Genomic DNA, 15,895 nt, shown 5'->3' with positions numbered 1-15,895 from the left:
GTGTTTCTCGATTTTCAGAAGGCGTTTGATAAGGTGCCGCACAAAAGGTTGTTACAGAAGGTTAGGGGGCATAGAGTTGGGGGTAGGGTGTTAGCATGGATAGGGGATTGGCTGACAAATAGGAGGCAGAGAGTGGGTGTCAATGGGTGCTATTCTGATTGGCGGTTGGTGACTAGTGGAGTGCCCCAGGGATCGGCGCTGGGGCCTCAGCTATTTACCATTTATATAGATGATCTGGAGGAGGGAGCCGAGTGTAAGGTGTCGAAATTTGCTGATGACACAAAGTGGAACGGCAAATTGTGCGGAGGGTGTGGAAAGTCTGCAGAGGGATCTGGACAGGCTGAGCGAGTGGGAGGAGGCAGAAAGTGGGTGTCAATGGGTGCTATTCTGATTGGCGGTTGGTGACTAGTGGAGTGCCCCAGGGATCGGTGCTGGGGCCTCAGCTATTTACCATTTATATAGATGATCTGGAGGAGGGAGCCGAGTGTAAGGTGTTGAAATTTGCTGATGACACAAAGATAAGTGGAACGGCAAATTGTGCGGAGGGTGTGGAAATTCTGCAGAGGGATCTGGACAGGCTGAGTGAGTGGGCGAGGACCTGGCAGATGGAATACAATGTTGGCAAGTGTGAGGTTATCCACTTTGGTAGGAATAACGGTAGGAAGGACTACTACTTACAGGGCAAAAAGCTGCAGCATGCTACGGTGCAGAGGGACCTGGGGGTCCTTGTGCATGAGTCGCAAAAACCCAGCCTACAGGTGCAGCAGGTGGTCAGGAAGGCAAATGGGATGCTGGCCTTCATAACGAGGGGGATTGAATATAAAAGTAGGGAGGTCTTGCTGCAACTGTACAGGGCACTGGTGAGGCCGCAGCTGGAGTACTGTGTGCAGTTTTGGTCGCCGCACCTGCGCAAGGATATTTTGGCCTTGGAGGGAGTACAGAGGAGGTTCACTAGGCCGATACCAGAGTTGAGGGGGTTGAGCTATGAGGAGAGGCTGAATAGACTGGGCTTGTACTCGTTAGAGTTTAGAAGGATGAGGGGAGATCTCATTGAGACGTATAAGATGATGAAAGGGATGGATAGGGTAAAGGTGGAGAGGTTCTTCCCGCTCAGAAAGGACAGCAGGACTAGAGGGCACAGCCTCAAGATGGGGGGGGGGGGGGCATTTTAGAACAGAGTTGAGGAGGAACCTCTTCACTCAAAGGGGGGTGAATCTCTGGAATTCTCTGCCCGTTTAAGGGTTGAGGCTACCTCGCTAAATATATTTAAGACGCGGGTAGATAGGTTTTTGGTAGGCAAGGGGATTAAGGGTTATGGGGAGAAAGTGGGAAAGTGGAACTGAGCCACTTCAGATCAGCCATGATCTTGTTGAATGGCGAGGCAGGCTCAAAGGGCTAGATGGCCTACTCCTGCTCCTATTTCTTATGTTCACGGGAGTTAGAATGTGAGAGATCTCATTTAAAAAACTACAAAAATATACTCAATGATAGGCTAGTCCAAAATGCGGGGTCAGTCTGAATATACAGGGTAGACCATTTAGGACCAAGATTGAGAAACCAGGTAGTGTTTGGTGAGCCTGTGGAATTCTCTACCTCAGAAACAGTATGTTTGCAATGAGTTAGATATAGCTCTAGCTGCTAAAGGGATCAAAAGGTACTTGGAGAAAACAGGAACTAAATTCAACAGCCATAACTATTATGAATTGCAGAGCAGATTCAAAAGGACCCAACAGCCTTCTCCTAGTTTATACAATGATTGTGCTGATAATTTCACTTATTACTTCAAAATCCATCTTTCAATCCAGACAATTCGTACAGATAAAATGAATTTAGTCCAATAACCGTTGTGTTGAATGTTAGCTAGTTGGCTCAGGTGGTTAAGAGCATGGTGCCAGTGTCAAAGTAGCGCATTCAATCCCCATACTGATCAAGAAGCCCTCCCTGCACTAATGCACACACATATCCAGCTCCAGTTTACTTGCAATCTTAAAATCATTACAACACAAGCCATTCAGACTTTCAAACTCATACCAGCTTTCTACAAAAGCAATCATTCTTCCACAGCCCTACATTTTGTTGGCACGTGAAGTGTGCCTAGCCTGGAACACAATGCTTAAGAGTGTGATGAAGGCAGGATCAAAGCATTAAAAATAAATAAATTAAGACTGATATTTAATAGCTAACATCAAATGTCACAAGCTAAATTAGGTGTAATGCCCTTTCTTCTCAGCTTGGATATTGTATGTCTCACTGGTGGGGACCACGAATTGGATAAAATTTGAATTATTTTTTGGAATAAGGTCATGAATCTATTCTTGCACAATGCTTTGTTATCAAATGGGGTAGAAATATTAAGAAAGCAAGGTTATGGGCAGAATAGCAGCAGTTGGGCAAGTCAGAGCAGGCAAGTCTTGCTTTACCTGTACAGGTTGGGACCAGTCATTGCAGGTGCTCTCACTGAAACAGAGCGCAGAATTTTACGGCCTCACACTCCAACACCATAAAATCCTATCCACAGGCAAGACCATCCCATTGTTTCCCCCACCCCCCCCCGTCCTTATTGAATCCAAATTCCATGGTAGTACAATTCCAGTCATTGGGTTAACTTTATGGACGTTCCCCTTAAAGGAAACTCTAGGATCAGAGGGCATAGTCTCAGAATAAAAGGGCTCCAACATAACAGAGTTAAACAGGAATTTCTCTGAGAATCAAGTCTATGCAACACCTTGTCCTGAGAAGTCATGGTGAGGTGGGCAGAGTTCATGTGCATATTTAAGGTTGAGAGATTTTTGATCCAATTGAATGGCAGAGTAGGCTCAAGGCATTCCTGTTATTTCTTCTGGTCTTCTGCACTGCAACTATCGTGATTTCTCATCTTTATAAGGACTGGAACTATGGACATACAGGAATCACATTTAGCTTATAAAGTAGGCCACAGATGCCCTTGAAGGCTGTGTATTTCAAAGAATCTTCTTTCACCATGCTTTCAGTCTCAGCATTTAAGACCCTAACATGCTGTGGAAAATCTCTCCTTTATTTCTTCACCCCATTCTCAACTGAATTATCTCCAGCTTTATAAACAAAGTCTTAAATTCATCACAAACTAAAAGTTCACGAAATGACAAACAATTTGCTTATTCCCACATGAGAATGATCTTTCACCATTCACTAGTGTCCTGGATAACAGACAGCTTTAAATTAGAAAAGTTACCGACCAGTGAGCAACGTGACGCAATTTTGTGCACCAAGATGTATAATGCAAAATGCCTGTTAGTTCACCATTAATCAAAAATGGTGACTTTCACAGGTTCACCTAAGTTACGTTTTCACCTCCCCTTTTGGTATTGTTTAAAAAAGTCAATGTTTTGAGATCCAATCTGCAGTTCAAACGTTATTTCTTATACTTCCTCTACATAACATGTATACAATGCAAACAAATGCAATGTCTTGACACCCTGAAATATTAATTCTTGTTTCTCTAGCTGCTGAATATTTCCAGCATTGTTTGTAATTTTACAAGTGCAATGCTCTGTTGAATAGCTGCCAGTATCATGAAACTTTTCAATAGAAGTTCATCTGATCTAGAAAAGGTTACACCCTAAAACTTTAGGTCAAGGGAACACTTTGCTCCTCAGATAGCCTTGTGTTTTCCAAACAGATGCTTAAATTTTGCATTGTACCCATTAAAATGATTACAGCATAAGGAGACTATTTCCATGCTGGCTCCTACTAGAACTCAAGCTATTTTTAAGATCTACACTTTTTCTCTAGGCTATTAACTAAATGGTTTTTGGAAGCAATGACGTGTATTCCCCAGTCATAGCTAGAGTCATGTATAAAATTCACGATTTTTTTAACAAATTCTGTTCCATAGAAATGATTAAAAATAAGTCTAACAACTTTGAGCTGTCCCCAGCCTTTGAAAGGGAGATGCTACAAGCAAAAGCTCAGCCCTTCTGTGAACTGGAATTTGATCTTGCACAAGAATGAGACTTGGAAGGCCACAGGCAAGACACTAAATTGTGTAAATAGCTACCCCACTCTTACAAAACAGCAACACACGATCAACCCCTGAGCAAGGTGAATTGCTGTGCACCTTGCAAGGAAGCTAGATTGAATATCAGCCAGCATCACTTAAAATGGAAATCTAAGTTATTCATTTCATATTTGGGGTCAAACTATTGTGAATCTTGTCCCAGCACACTAACTGCTCCACCGGAGGAACTGGAGTCACTTTCATTTTTGCCTACCCATCTGCTTCCATACTAGGTGACTGACTGACAAACATTGATGTATTGTGCAAAATACTTACATCACAAGTTACAAACTGCACACAAGGAAAACTAAAGGGGAGTATTCTCATTTCACAATCTTACAGCAATGACAACATATTGGTCAAAAATGGTTTATTAATAATTTTCCTTAAAGCATTATGATTATTTGCCCTTCTTTGCTTTGATCTTCCTCTGGTAGAATTCCAGCTCCTTTCCTTCAAGGATGTAGCCATCAGCTCTGCCACACTGGCCAGGTCTTGAAGCTATGCAAGCTGCAAAAAGAGAAACATTATGTCTTATCATAAACTGATCACTTCAGTGCATTAACTAGGCATATAATAACTTCAGCTGGTGCCTCTCCTTAGCTGCCCTATGCACAATATCAATGTCATTTATATATAAAAGACAGAATTGTTATACCTCTGATAAGTTCCATAAAAAGGCTATATATTTCCAAATCAATAATTAACAGTTTACATAGTTATCACCAGTTACCAAAGAAACATTGCTTTATTTTTCTTGAGCAAACTTCCTTACCCTCGAGGTGTTTTGGGTTACAGAATCAAGTATGCTGATAACTCTCCACTACACGACCAGACAACACAGCCAAGCTTAAATCAACCTTAATCTGTACACACTGTTCTGTCACATTTTGTGGGGATGTCTCTGGATCAGTCTGTGGGAACACTGGATCAAATCCTATCACAGCAGCCGGTGGGATTTAAATTCAATTAATAAATCTGGAATATAAAGCTAGTCTGTCAAAGAATGTTGCAAAATGCCATCTGGTTCACTAGGTCCCCTAAGGATGGAAATCTGCCATCCTTATCTGGTCTGGCTTACAAATGACTGCAGAGTGACAACAACTGACTTTTAACTACCCTCTGAAATGGTCTAGCAATTGAACTCAATTCAAGGACAATTACGGCTGCGCAACAAATACTGGCCTCACCAGCAATACCCACATTCCATGAAATAAAAACCTTCGAAATGCTCCTCTCAAAGTTGAGTGGATAACTTGGCATATGGCACCAAAGTCTGCAATCCACAGCCACCAGGGAAATCCCACTGCCCAATCTGAACACCAGCCCACATCACAGCAAGAAGTCCCACAACACCAGGTTAATTGCCTCATGCCCACATCAGTAAGAACAGTGCATATTTTTTGAGGATCAGCAAGATTACAGGATGAATGTTCAATGCAGGACCTTCAATTACATACCAAGCAGTTTTCCCTGCTGGAATTGTTCTTCTAGCAGTGGACTGATTTTTGCATTCTTTCTCCGTTCATCATATTTCTTCTGAATTTTCTTTGACCGCTTCTTGTTCAGTATTTCCTCCTCTTCAGGGGTCTGAAACAAAAGTGCCATCTTATATAACAGTATAAAGGAAAATTAAAAAAAAAGACAGCCCAGCAAATCTTGACTGAGTCAACATTATGCAATTAGAAATAAAAATCAGGCTGTGTGCCATGGAATTATGGATCATAATAATTTTCACTATCACACAATACTGGCATTTCCAGATACATTAGGAGCAACTAGTTATACTCCAGACAACCTACCTGAAAACATAAGAACATAAGAAATAGGAGCAGGAGTAGGCCATCTAGCCCTTTGAGCCTGCCCCGCCATTCAATAAGATCATGGCTGATCTGTCGTGGCTCAGTTCCACCTTCCCGCCCTCTCCCCATAACCCTTAATCCCCTCTCTTATCAAAAACCCATCAACCCGCGTCTTAAAAATATTTAGCGAGGCAGCCTCCACCACTTCAACGGGCAGAGAATTCCACAGATTCACCACCCTTTGAGTGAAGAAGTTCCTCCTCAACTCCGTTCTAAACCGCCCCCCTTTTATCTTGAGGCTGTGCCCCCTAGTCCTACTGTCTTTTTTGAGCGGGAAGAGTCTCTCCACCTCTATCCTATCCATCCCATTCATCATCTTATACGTCTCAATGAGATCTCCCCTCATTCTTATGGTGCACTTGTTAATGCAAACAATTTGAATGACTGTGCAGCAATAAATTTTCACCCTGCATTTATTTGTAGCCTATTTCAATTTTTAAAAAACAAAAACGACAATTGTAGTCGAAACACCCACTTTCAGAAAGTTTATAGTACCACTGTGCAAATAAGCTGATGTCACTAACCAACTGTGAATCTGGGCTTGAAATATATATCGAAAATGAATTTAATGACTTAATAGTTGTTCAAAAGAAAATGAAACATGAAAGGTTTCAAAGAAAGCATCATAAATAGGAATATATCCAAAGTCACTAAATCAGTGTAAAATGCTAATGACTTGCCAAAGACAACCACAGAAATGGAAAACGCTACAAACACTAGAGACCAGTTTTGTTCAATAACCAATCATCGTTATTACAAGACATTAGCTTTTCAAGTACAGAGCCAGTGGTAATGCAACAGGACAGGAGCAAAAAGGGAGAAATCTGTGATGGAGTGGAGCAATTAAAAGTTTCAAGGCAAAGAAGGTGATAAAGTACAAAAGATCAGTCCAGTGCTACGAATGGTAATTGCAGTATGAGTGTAGAAAGAAGGCATGGAAAACCTGGCAGACAGGAAAAGCTATCCACAGAGTTTGCCTGGTGTTATTATTTTCTAATTTAGTTACGTTTGCCCTCTACACTATTCTTCTTGTTAGCAAGATGCCTGAATTTACTTTGTTTTATGTTCCTACTTTATTGACAAAAGCCATTGCAACCCAACATAACAGAAATAAACTTTGTGGTAATTTAATTCAATCAAATGCTCCACATACCAACTTGGCGCCCTTCTTCCGGCCAAGGGGGAGGGCAAAGTGAGACTCATACCACTGCCGGAAGGGAGTACTGTCGATTAGAACAATACAGTTCTTTACTAATGTCTTTGTCCTAACCAATTCGTTGTTAGAGGCATTGTATACCACATCAATGATCCTGGTTTTTCGTGTGCAACCTACAAAGAGAAATAGTTTACCACTGGATTATATATGACATAGTTGACCAGAAAATTTCTACCAAAAAGAGAGAAGAAATTGTTACACAGTCATTGCACTGAGGTTAGCACTGTGCCTCAGCGCCAGGGACCAGGGTGCAATTCCCAGCTTGGTTCACTATGTGGAGTTTGTACGTTCTCCCTGTGTCCATGTGGCTTTCCTCCAGGTGCCCTGTTTCCCTCCCACAGTCTGAAAGACATGCTGGTTAGGTACATTGGCCATGCTAAATTCTCCCTTTGTGTACATGAACAGACACTGGATGTGGCAACATGGGGATTAACACTGCAATGAAGTTAGTGAAAATGTATGCCTACTTGTGATACTAGAAATAAATTTTAAAACAAAAATAACTCACATTCAGAACCCCACGAGAAGTTTCCTGAATCCAACCTTAGCGCCCGATATTTCTTATTTCCACCACGGACTCTCACTGTGTGAATGCGGCGTGGCCCAATCTGCAGACACATCAAAAACATCAGTAAGGATTTAGTAAACTTCAATGCCAATCAGTTTCAATGATACAAATCCTAATAAAATCACCACTCAGGCTGAAGGAACATAGAACACTACAGCACAAACAGGCCCTTCGGCCCACAAGTTGCGCCGATCACATCATCACCTACCAACCTACAGACCTATCTATAACCCTCAATCTCATTAAACCCCATATACTCATCCAGAAGTCTTTTAAAAGACCCCAGCGAGTTCGCCTCCACCACCACTGACGGCAGCCGATTCCATTCACTCACCACCCTCTGAGTGAAAAACTTACCCCTAACATCACTTCTGAACCTCCCTCCCCGCACCTTAAATCTGTGTCCTCTCGTAGCGACCATTTCAACCCGGGGAAATAGCCTCTGAGAGTCCACCCTATCTATTCCTCTCAACATTTTGTAAACTTCTATCAGGTCACCTCTCAACCTTCGTCTCTCCAGGGAAAAGAGTCCCAGCTCCCTCAACCTAACTTCATAAGGTATGCCTCCCAGTCCAGGCAACATCCTTGTAAATCTCCTCTGCACCCTTTCAATAGCTTCTACATCCTTCCTATAGTGAGGCGACCAGAACTGAGGTTCTGGTCGCCATTGTGACATTGGGAACCAAATACATAAACTGCTGTACAACAACTGTATTAACATACAGATGGTTATGCAGCTTCAATCATGCTAAGTTTGATATAGTTATTACCAAAATTTAAATGGCTGTAAAATCTAAAACTTTAAATGATCCCATAAGAACCTACTGGAAACATTAAGACAGGCAGTGTAGTCAGTGTAACTATGACAAGAGTAACATTGGTGGGTCTAAATATGACCAGAACAGTCAAGACAAACCCACCTATCTCAAGAGTCATATTTTCATCATTCATATTGCCAGAAAATGATCACCTAATTTTACCCAAATAATCCATTGTGAATCTCATCAAGTCTCTCCCTCCACATCCCCCCACTCTACTATCAATTTTAATTATGTGGATATTGTTCTCCATACCTTAGTATTTGCAGGAGGACGCCCAAGTTCATACTTTCTTTTTTTGCGATATGGCTTCCTTTTACCTCCAGTCTTGCGACGCTTGTGCCAAGTGTCCCGGGAAATACCTGAAGTAAATTATCAAGTTTGATCAGAATACAAAACGGACAGATGGATTTAACACTCTCAAAGGAGAGAGCAGCCTATGGTCACTTGGGACGCTGTCAACTTTACCTTATTAGTTCTCCAGAAGATAAATTCAAAGGATCATAGCAAATGAGTTCCATTGTTTACATCATTACAAACCCAAACCATTAAAATAAAGCTTTAAAATGAGCAAGTCGGGTATCAAGCAATAAAACCTAGTTTTGAACTGCTCTACAAGTTATATTCCAAATCACCAGGTGAAACAACTAGAAGCATGCCAAAGTACAGGAAGTAGTCTCACAACACCAGGCTGAAGTTCAACAGGTTATTTGTAATCACAAGGTTTCAGAGCACTGCCCCTTCATTCAAGTTCCAAAAGCTTGTGATTCCAAATAAACCTGTTGAATTTTAATCCCCTGGTGTTGTGAGATGTCTTACCAAGCCCAACCCAGTCCACTGCATGCATCTCCACATCATGGGCTAATGTAAATGATAATCCACAATGGGAGTGAGGGTAATGCAGCATTGTTGAGCTATGCTGGACATGGAACATGCCCTACAGCTCCTTTACCCATATTAACAATTTCAATCATACCAGAGTGAGAATGTAGCTTCTGGCTTGGGGTTTACATTGATAATCAGTCCTTGATTTCGGGCAAAATGTTTAACAGAAATTATCACACTTTATCTCCAGATTATATGTTAAGAGTATGAACAGGGTCTCAATCCAGCAGCCAGCCTCCGTCCCTCCCTCCACATATCCCCCAACAGGAAGGCAGACCCGACCTCGTGTTTGCAGATCGGCCCCCGTAGCTTTTCCACCTGCAATCTAAGTGGTGAGCAGATGGTAACTGCAGCATTCGGCTACAAAAGCCCTCTCCAGTCGACATTTCAGGCCGAAGGCCGCCATGTTGGCTCCCTCCACTATCCTCCCATTAAAACATTGCAACAGCAGCACGATCAACCCGATCGGCTGCCCCAGACACACTCCATCCTCAACGGTACACTGGTCCAAACCAAGCGTGCGCCTTTCTGTCAGCCGCCACGCGATAGATTTGCCGGATGGATTAAGATTGCATCCTCACCAACCCCTCAGTCTCACCTACCCATTTTCAGGCTCCAGCTGCAAAAAGGAAGCACAAAGGATTCTGGGACTTACGTTAGCTCCAAATCTCGCGAGAACCCACTGGCGTGTGACGTAACCAGGATGACGGTTGCGCAATGTTTGCGAAGGGCGGGGGCAGCCTGGATCAAAGCAGTGCCCGCGGTAAAACCAAATCACTGTGGAATCTCAACCACAAGCAGAAAATACTAGTAAATCTCAGTAAACCGTCATCCGTGGCGAGAGAATGGAGCTTAACGTTTGGAGTCTCGATGTTCCTTCGTTGGAGCCCTCTGGTCGTCATCTTTGTGAGGGGCAGTTTAACCTGGGGCCCCGCGCTATATTCGTGAGGGGCGATTGGCCCGCGGGGGGGTGGGGTGTGCGCCATCTTTGTGAGGGGGGCAAAAACAGAAAATGCTAGAAAATCTCAGCATGTCTGACAGCATGTGTGAGACTATAGAGCCAAGGTTTCGAATCTGATGCCCTTTCATCAGAGCCAAGGGTACAGAAGATCAGAAAAGATATATTCTATGGGGGGAGGGTGGCTACTGGAATAGGACGAAGGGAATGTAAACGAGGATAAAGACAGCAGAGAGAGATGTTACAGGTTGTCCATTAAGAGAACAGAATGTGAATAGAACACAACACAGTTCAAGCCCTTCGGCCCTCGATGTTGTGCTGACCTGCGAAACCAATCTATAGCAGAACCGAGGTACAGATGGTTAAGGCAGTTGGTCAGGGGCAAGTGAGGGTTGCAACTTACAGCAGGAATGAGAGGGTGGAAAAACAGAAGAGAGAAAGAAGGATGATAAAAATGGATGAGCGAGATGGAAAGAAGAAACAGAATAAAAGAAATGGGGTGGGGGGAGGGTTCATATATTCTAAAGTTGTTGAGCTCAATTTCAATCCAGAAGGCTGTAAAGTGCTCAATTGGAAGATAAGGTGAACGTTTTCCTTCAGAGTCAAGAGAAAGCTGTTCAAAACAAAAGGAAATGTTTACCCCCATACTAACATTTGCCCTTTTTAGACAGCTCTGAAGCAATGGTCATTTGGTGAGAATGACTTTGCTCGAAGGGTCTCTGAAATGCCTGTTGCCCTGCTTTGCAGATTTCAGCATTAAAGTTCATTTATCCCACACCCATAACCCCCTAAAACTAAAAACCACCTGTAGTAAACCATTTATTCTATTTGGTTGGAGAAATTGAGGTACTTCCACTTTTAGGTGCGCAAAGGCCAACTAAAAAAGAGGAGCAAATTTAAAGGAAATTGCAGGGAGGTGCAAAAACTAGTCGAGATTGGGGGCGGTGTTATAAGAAGCAAGAAGAAATGTAAACGAAGTGATTGCTGAAGAAAGATCCCTGCCCTCTGAAGAAATATATGAAAGTTTGGATACTACAGAGGGACTAAAAGACATCTTCAGAATTGCAGTTGCTCAAGTTGTGGGGAAATATACATACAATCAAGGATACAGGTGGACTGATCTTAGAAAAAGAGGATGAAATCAGATAGGTGGGGCTAATACCTTAATTGGCCTATGAATGAAGAAAATCAAAAACAATGATCAAAGAGGTAGCTGCAAATCAAGAAATGACAATGAGCACCAATCTGGAACACATCAGAACAGTAGTGAAATGAATGAAAAACAGTAAAGCAGTAATAAGGATGAAGTGGAGATCATTGAGGGGTTCAAGTTGCTAGGTGTTCAGATTACCATCTGTCCTGGTCCCTCCACGCTGACGCTATATATAGTTAAGAAAACCCACCAATGCCTCTACTTCCTTAGGAGGCTAAGGAAATTTGGCACGGACACTACGACTCTTACCAATTTTTACAAATGCATCATAGAAACTATCCTTTCCAGATGTATCACAGCCTGTTATGGCTGCTGCTCTGACCAAGACTGCAAGAAACTACAAAGGGTCATGTACATAGCCTAGTCCATCATGCAAACCAGCCTCACATCCATTATTCGGTCTACATTTCCCACTACCTCAGGAAAGCAACCAGCATAATAAAGGACCCCATGCACCCCCAGCATACTCTTTTCCACCTTCAGTCAGGAAAAAGTCTGAAAATGTGTACCAACCGACTCAAGAACAGCTTCTTCCCTGCTGTCATCAGACTTTTGAATTTACCTATCATATATTAAGCTTGATCTTTCTCTTAACCCTACATGTAACTACAATATTATATTCTGCACCCTCTCGTTTCCTTCTCCCCTTGTACTCTTATGAACAGTATGTTTTGACAATATAGTGCATAAGAAACAATACTTTTCACTATCTCAATACATGTGACAATAATAAATCAAATCAAACTGTGAGAATTTGTGACGTCCCTGAATACTTACACCCAATACACAACATGTCCAAGGAATGTCAGACAGGAGTGAGAAGAATTGTGGCGTAAGAGTGAGAATTTTGAAACCAAAGTTAGATTACATCAAGAATCAGCAAAGAGTTCTTTCTTATTCTTGATTGTAATGGTTGTTCTAACTGAGCAGCTGAGACAGGAAAGTGCCATGGTCCATGACATAGTGGGGATGATGAAAACATGACTTGAACATCTGGAAAAAAGCTTTGGAAGACTAGAATCATAGAATCCCTACAGTACAGAAGAAGGCCATGCGGCACATGATGTATGTACCGACCACAATCCCACCCATACCTTATTTTTGAAGGTAAGAAAATCTCGGGGGGGTAATTCTCCCAGATCACTGTGCCGCTCTAGTAGTGCAATGGGCCAGGAGACATCAGCAGTGGCTGTTTCATGGGCTTCCTGTTGGACGGCCAGGCCTCTGCACATCTCCTCGCCTAAGTTTTTTAGCACAAACTGAAAAATCAGCATGGTGGCTATTCATATACTTTTATATATGATTAGAGGGTTCATGACCGAATTCCTCCCCCCCCCCCGCCTCGCTCCCCCCCCGTCACGCCAGCATCTTCCCCGTGTCTCTGGCATAACATCACATTGGTGGCATTTACAACTGTTCTGTAAAAGTTGGGACATGGCATGGCAGTACTGAGGAGGCGGTAAGTGTTATGGAGTTGAGATTAGCAAAGTTGCTGGGTGGGGTGGGGGGATTCATTGAGCTCATTCACTGGAAATACTGTCCCCAGGAGCAGAGATGTTCCATTGTTCTGGCTGTGGTGAGGGACTCCACTGAATGTTGGGATTTTAGGGAGGGGAGGAAGGGTGCCATGTGCTTCTTAAGGGCTCATCAAGTCAGGCAGCTGGTGCTCCAAGCGGGGTGCTCTGGTTAGCATAGACACTCAAACTGCATGTACTCTGCAGTGAATGGGAACACATATTGTGATAATCAGGAGGCTGTCCCTACTCCATATGCCTGAACTGCAACACATGCCTGGAATACCTATGCTGCAGTAATTCCCATGGCAATGGCTCAAAGGAGTGCAATGGCTATGCCTACAGATCAGAGACAGAGACTGTACAGGACACGGAAGCCCTTTGAGGGCCTATCGAAAGCCATGTTGGCGTCAACTCCGCCTGAGCAGAGAATGTGTGGCATATCTCTCAGGTCCTCACAGACCTGACACCTCAGGGGAGAGGAGGGCACCTGCTCCCAGTGGAAGTGAAGGTGACAGTGACTCTGAATTCCAATGCCACTGGATCGTTCCAGGCACTCAATGGGGACAGATCACAGGTATCTGTGCACTGGTGTGTACTTCAGATGTGTGTGTGATGTCTTTTATTTTTTCACAGGTTTAGTAGCTAATTAACTCGCTCTTTGATTCAAGAAAACTAAGTTAAGTTTATTAAAAAGTAAATACCTTGATTTGGAAAAGATATTCTCAAAGAAATATAAAAAAATCCCTTTGTTGCAACCAACCAAGAAAACTGAATAATGTGGAATAAGCTTGTCCCTCCTCACTCAGCTGTAAGTGTGGAGTAATAAGAAACAACAAAAATCAGGACCTAGCACATCAGTGAGCCAATGATGATTGTGAGTGCATCAAAAAGGTTGTGAATGTAGCCAAATCCATCACACAAACCAGCCTTCCATCCATTCACTCTGCCTACCCTTCCTGTTGAATCGGCAAAGCAGCCAGCATAATTAAGGACCCCATGCACCCCAAACATACTCTGTTCCACCTTCTGTTAGAAACAGATACAAAAAGCAGAAGTCATGTACCAACCTTTTCAAGAACAACCGCTTCCTGGCTGCTATCAGACTTTTGAATGGACCTTAAGTTGATCTTTCTCTATGCCCTAGCTATGACTGTAACACTACATTTTGCAGTGTCTTGGTTTCTTCTCCATGAACAGTATACTTTGTATAGTGTGCAAGAAATGATACTTTTCACTGTGTACTAGTATGTGACAATAATTAATCAAATCAAATGTAGACAAGAAGAGTATAAAATGGTATGGTCATCTGTTACGGAAGGAAGAAACATGGTCTGGAGAGTGATGGAGATAGGATTGTCTGAAAAGTGGAAAGGATTGGTCTGGGAACAGATGGAAAGATGTAGTGGTGAGATTTAAATGCACTGGAATTGTAAGAGGAAAGGATGATGACAGAAAATGAAGGGCAATAAATTAGTATTGTGGCATCCACAACTGGTAGGAGAAAGAAGACAGTGAAGGAACAGTGAGTCAGTTCCAAGTCAGGATAGTGTGTTGTATGGAGGGGAACTTGCAGGTGGTGGTGTTCTAATGCATTTGACGTTCTTGATCATTTTAGATGAAAAGGTCAGATTTTCAAGGTGCTATGGAAGGAAGTTTGGTGAATTGCTGCAGTGCATCTTGAAAGTGGTACACACTGCTGCCACTGTGCATCAATGCAGGGAGTGACTGTTTAAGCTGCTAGATTTGATATTGATCAAGTAAGCTGCTTTATGCTGAATAAACTGGGCTTGTACTCATTAGAGTTTAGAAGAATGAGGGGAGATCTCATTGAGACGTATAAGATGATGAATGGGATGGATAGGATAGAGGTGGAGAGACTCTTCCCGCTCAAAAGACAGTAGGACTAGGGGGCACAGCCTCAAGATAAAAGGGGGGTGGTTTAGAACGGAGTTGAGGAGGAACTTCTTCACTCAAAGGGTGGTGAATCTCTGGAATTCTCTGCCCGTTGAAGTGGTGGAGGATGCCTCGCTAAATATTTTTAAGACGCGGGTTGATGGGTTTTTGATAAGAGAGGGGATTAAGGGTTATGGGGAGAGGGCGGGAAAGTGGAACTGAGCAGCGACAGATCAGCCATGATCTTATTGAATGGCGGGGCAGGCTCGAGGGGCTAGATGGCCTACTCCTGCTCCTATTTCTTATGTTCTTATGTTGTCAAACTTTGTGTGCTGTTGGACCTGCATTCATCTGGGCAAATGGAGAGTATTCCATCAACTATAAAATTCAAATTCATACCTTTAGATATTGGACAGGCTTTGAGGAGCCAAGAGCTAAGTTATTCACCTCAGAATTCCCAGCTTTTGACTTGCTCTTGTAGTCAGAATAATTGTATAGTTAGTTCAGCTGCTGGTTAATGGAATCTCTGTTGGCAATTATGCTTCGTAGGTAGCTGGAAGACTTTGAGTTAACAATTCAAGTAGTCATTCTGAACCTACTAAGTAAAAAAGCTATTGAACCCATTCAACGATCACAGTGACTAGCACTGCTGCTTCGTAGCACCAGGAACCTGGGTTCAATTCTAGCCACAGGTAACTGTGTGGAGTCTGCATGTTCTCCCTGTGTCTGTGGGGGTTTCCTCCCACACTTCAGCTGTGCAGGTTATGTGGATTGGTTATGCTAAATTGACCCTTAAATGTCAGGGAAATTAGCAGGGTGAATGGATGAGGTTACAGGGATAGGCTCTGGGTGGGACTGTTGTCAGTGCAGGCATGATGGGCCAAATGGCCTCTTTCTGCACTGTGAGAATTCTATGAACTGAGTTAGAC

General features: G+C 42.9%; 1 protein-coding gene and 1 non-coding gene across 2 annotated transcripts; both read right to left on the bottom strand.

Moving 5' to 3' along the window:
* Window positions 1-3,904: 3,904 nt before the first annotated feature.
* Window positions 3,905-4,028, bottom strand: LOC145348755 (small nucleolar RNA SNORA35). The gene has a single exon (XR_013887996.1). It is a non-coding gene; the product is annotated as a small nucleolar RNA SNORA35 (small nucleolar RNA).
* Window positions 4,029-4,391: 363 nt separating this feature from the next.
* On the bottom strand, window positions 4,392-10,048 carry LOC145347673 (small ribosomal subunit protein eS8). The gene is made up of 6 exons (XM_080195361.1): window positions 9,988-10,048; window positions 8,756-8,862; window positions 7,623-7,722; window positions 7,052-7,227; window positions 5,497-5,626; window positions 4,392-4,546 (listed from the first exon to the last, which is right to left on the bottom strand). Exons 1-6 carry the CDS (start codon window positions 9,989-9,991, stop codon window positions 4,437-4,439), a joined length of 627 nt encoding a protein of 208 aa, XP_080051487.1. The 5' UTR covers window positions 9,992-10,048; the 3' UTR covers window positions 4,392-4,436.
* Window positions 10,049-15,895: the final 5,847 nt, after the last annotated feature.

Source organism: Carcharhinus amblyrhynchos, chromosome 9 (genome assembly GCF_965287045.1).
Source record: "Carcharhinus amblyrhynchos chromosome 9, sCarAmb.v2.hapA, whole genome shotgun sequence".
NCBI lineage: Eukaryota > Metazoa > Chordata > Chondrichthyes > Carcharhiniformes > Carcharhinidae > Carcharhinus > Carcharhinus amblyrhynchos.
Note: the sequence above shows the minus strand (reverse complement) of the source record. Positions and strands in the feature narration are given on the sequence as shown.

What these genes read in the sequence shown, in the direction of transcription:
- LOC145347673 (XM_080195361.1), bottom strand. An exon ending in CTTCTCGTGGGGTTCTGAAT is followed by an intron (nt 7,228 to 7,622) that starts GTGAGTTATTTT and finishes TTCTCTTTGTAG; the next exon opens with GTTGCACACGAAAAACCAGG. An exon ending in CCAGCAGGGAAAACTGCTTG is followed by an intron (nt 4,547 to 5,496) that starts GTATGTAATTGA and finishes CTCTTTTTGCAG; the next exon opens with CTTGCATAGCTTCAAGACCT.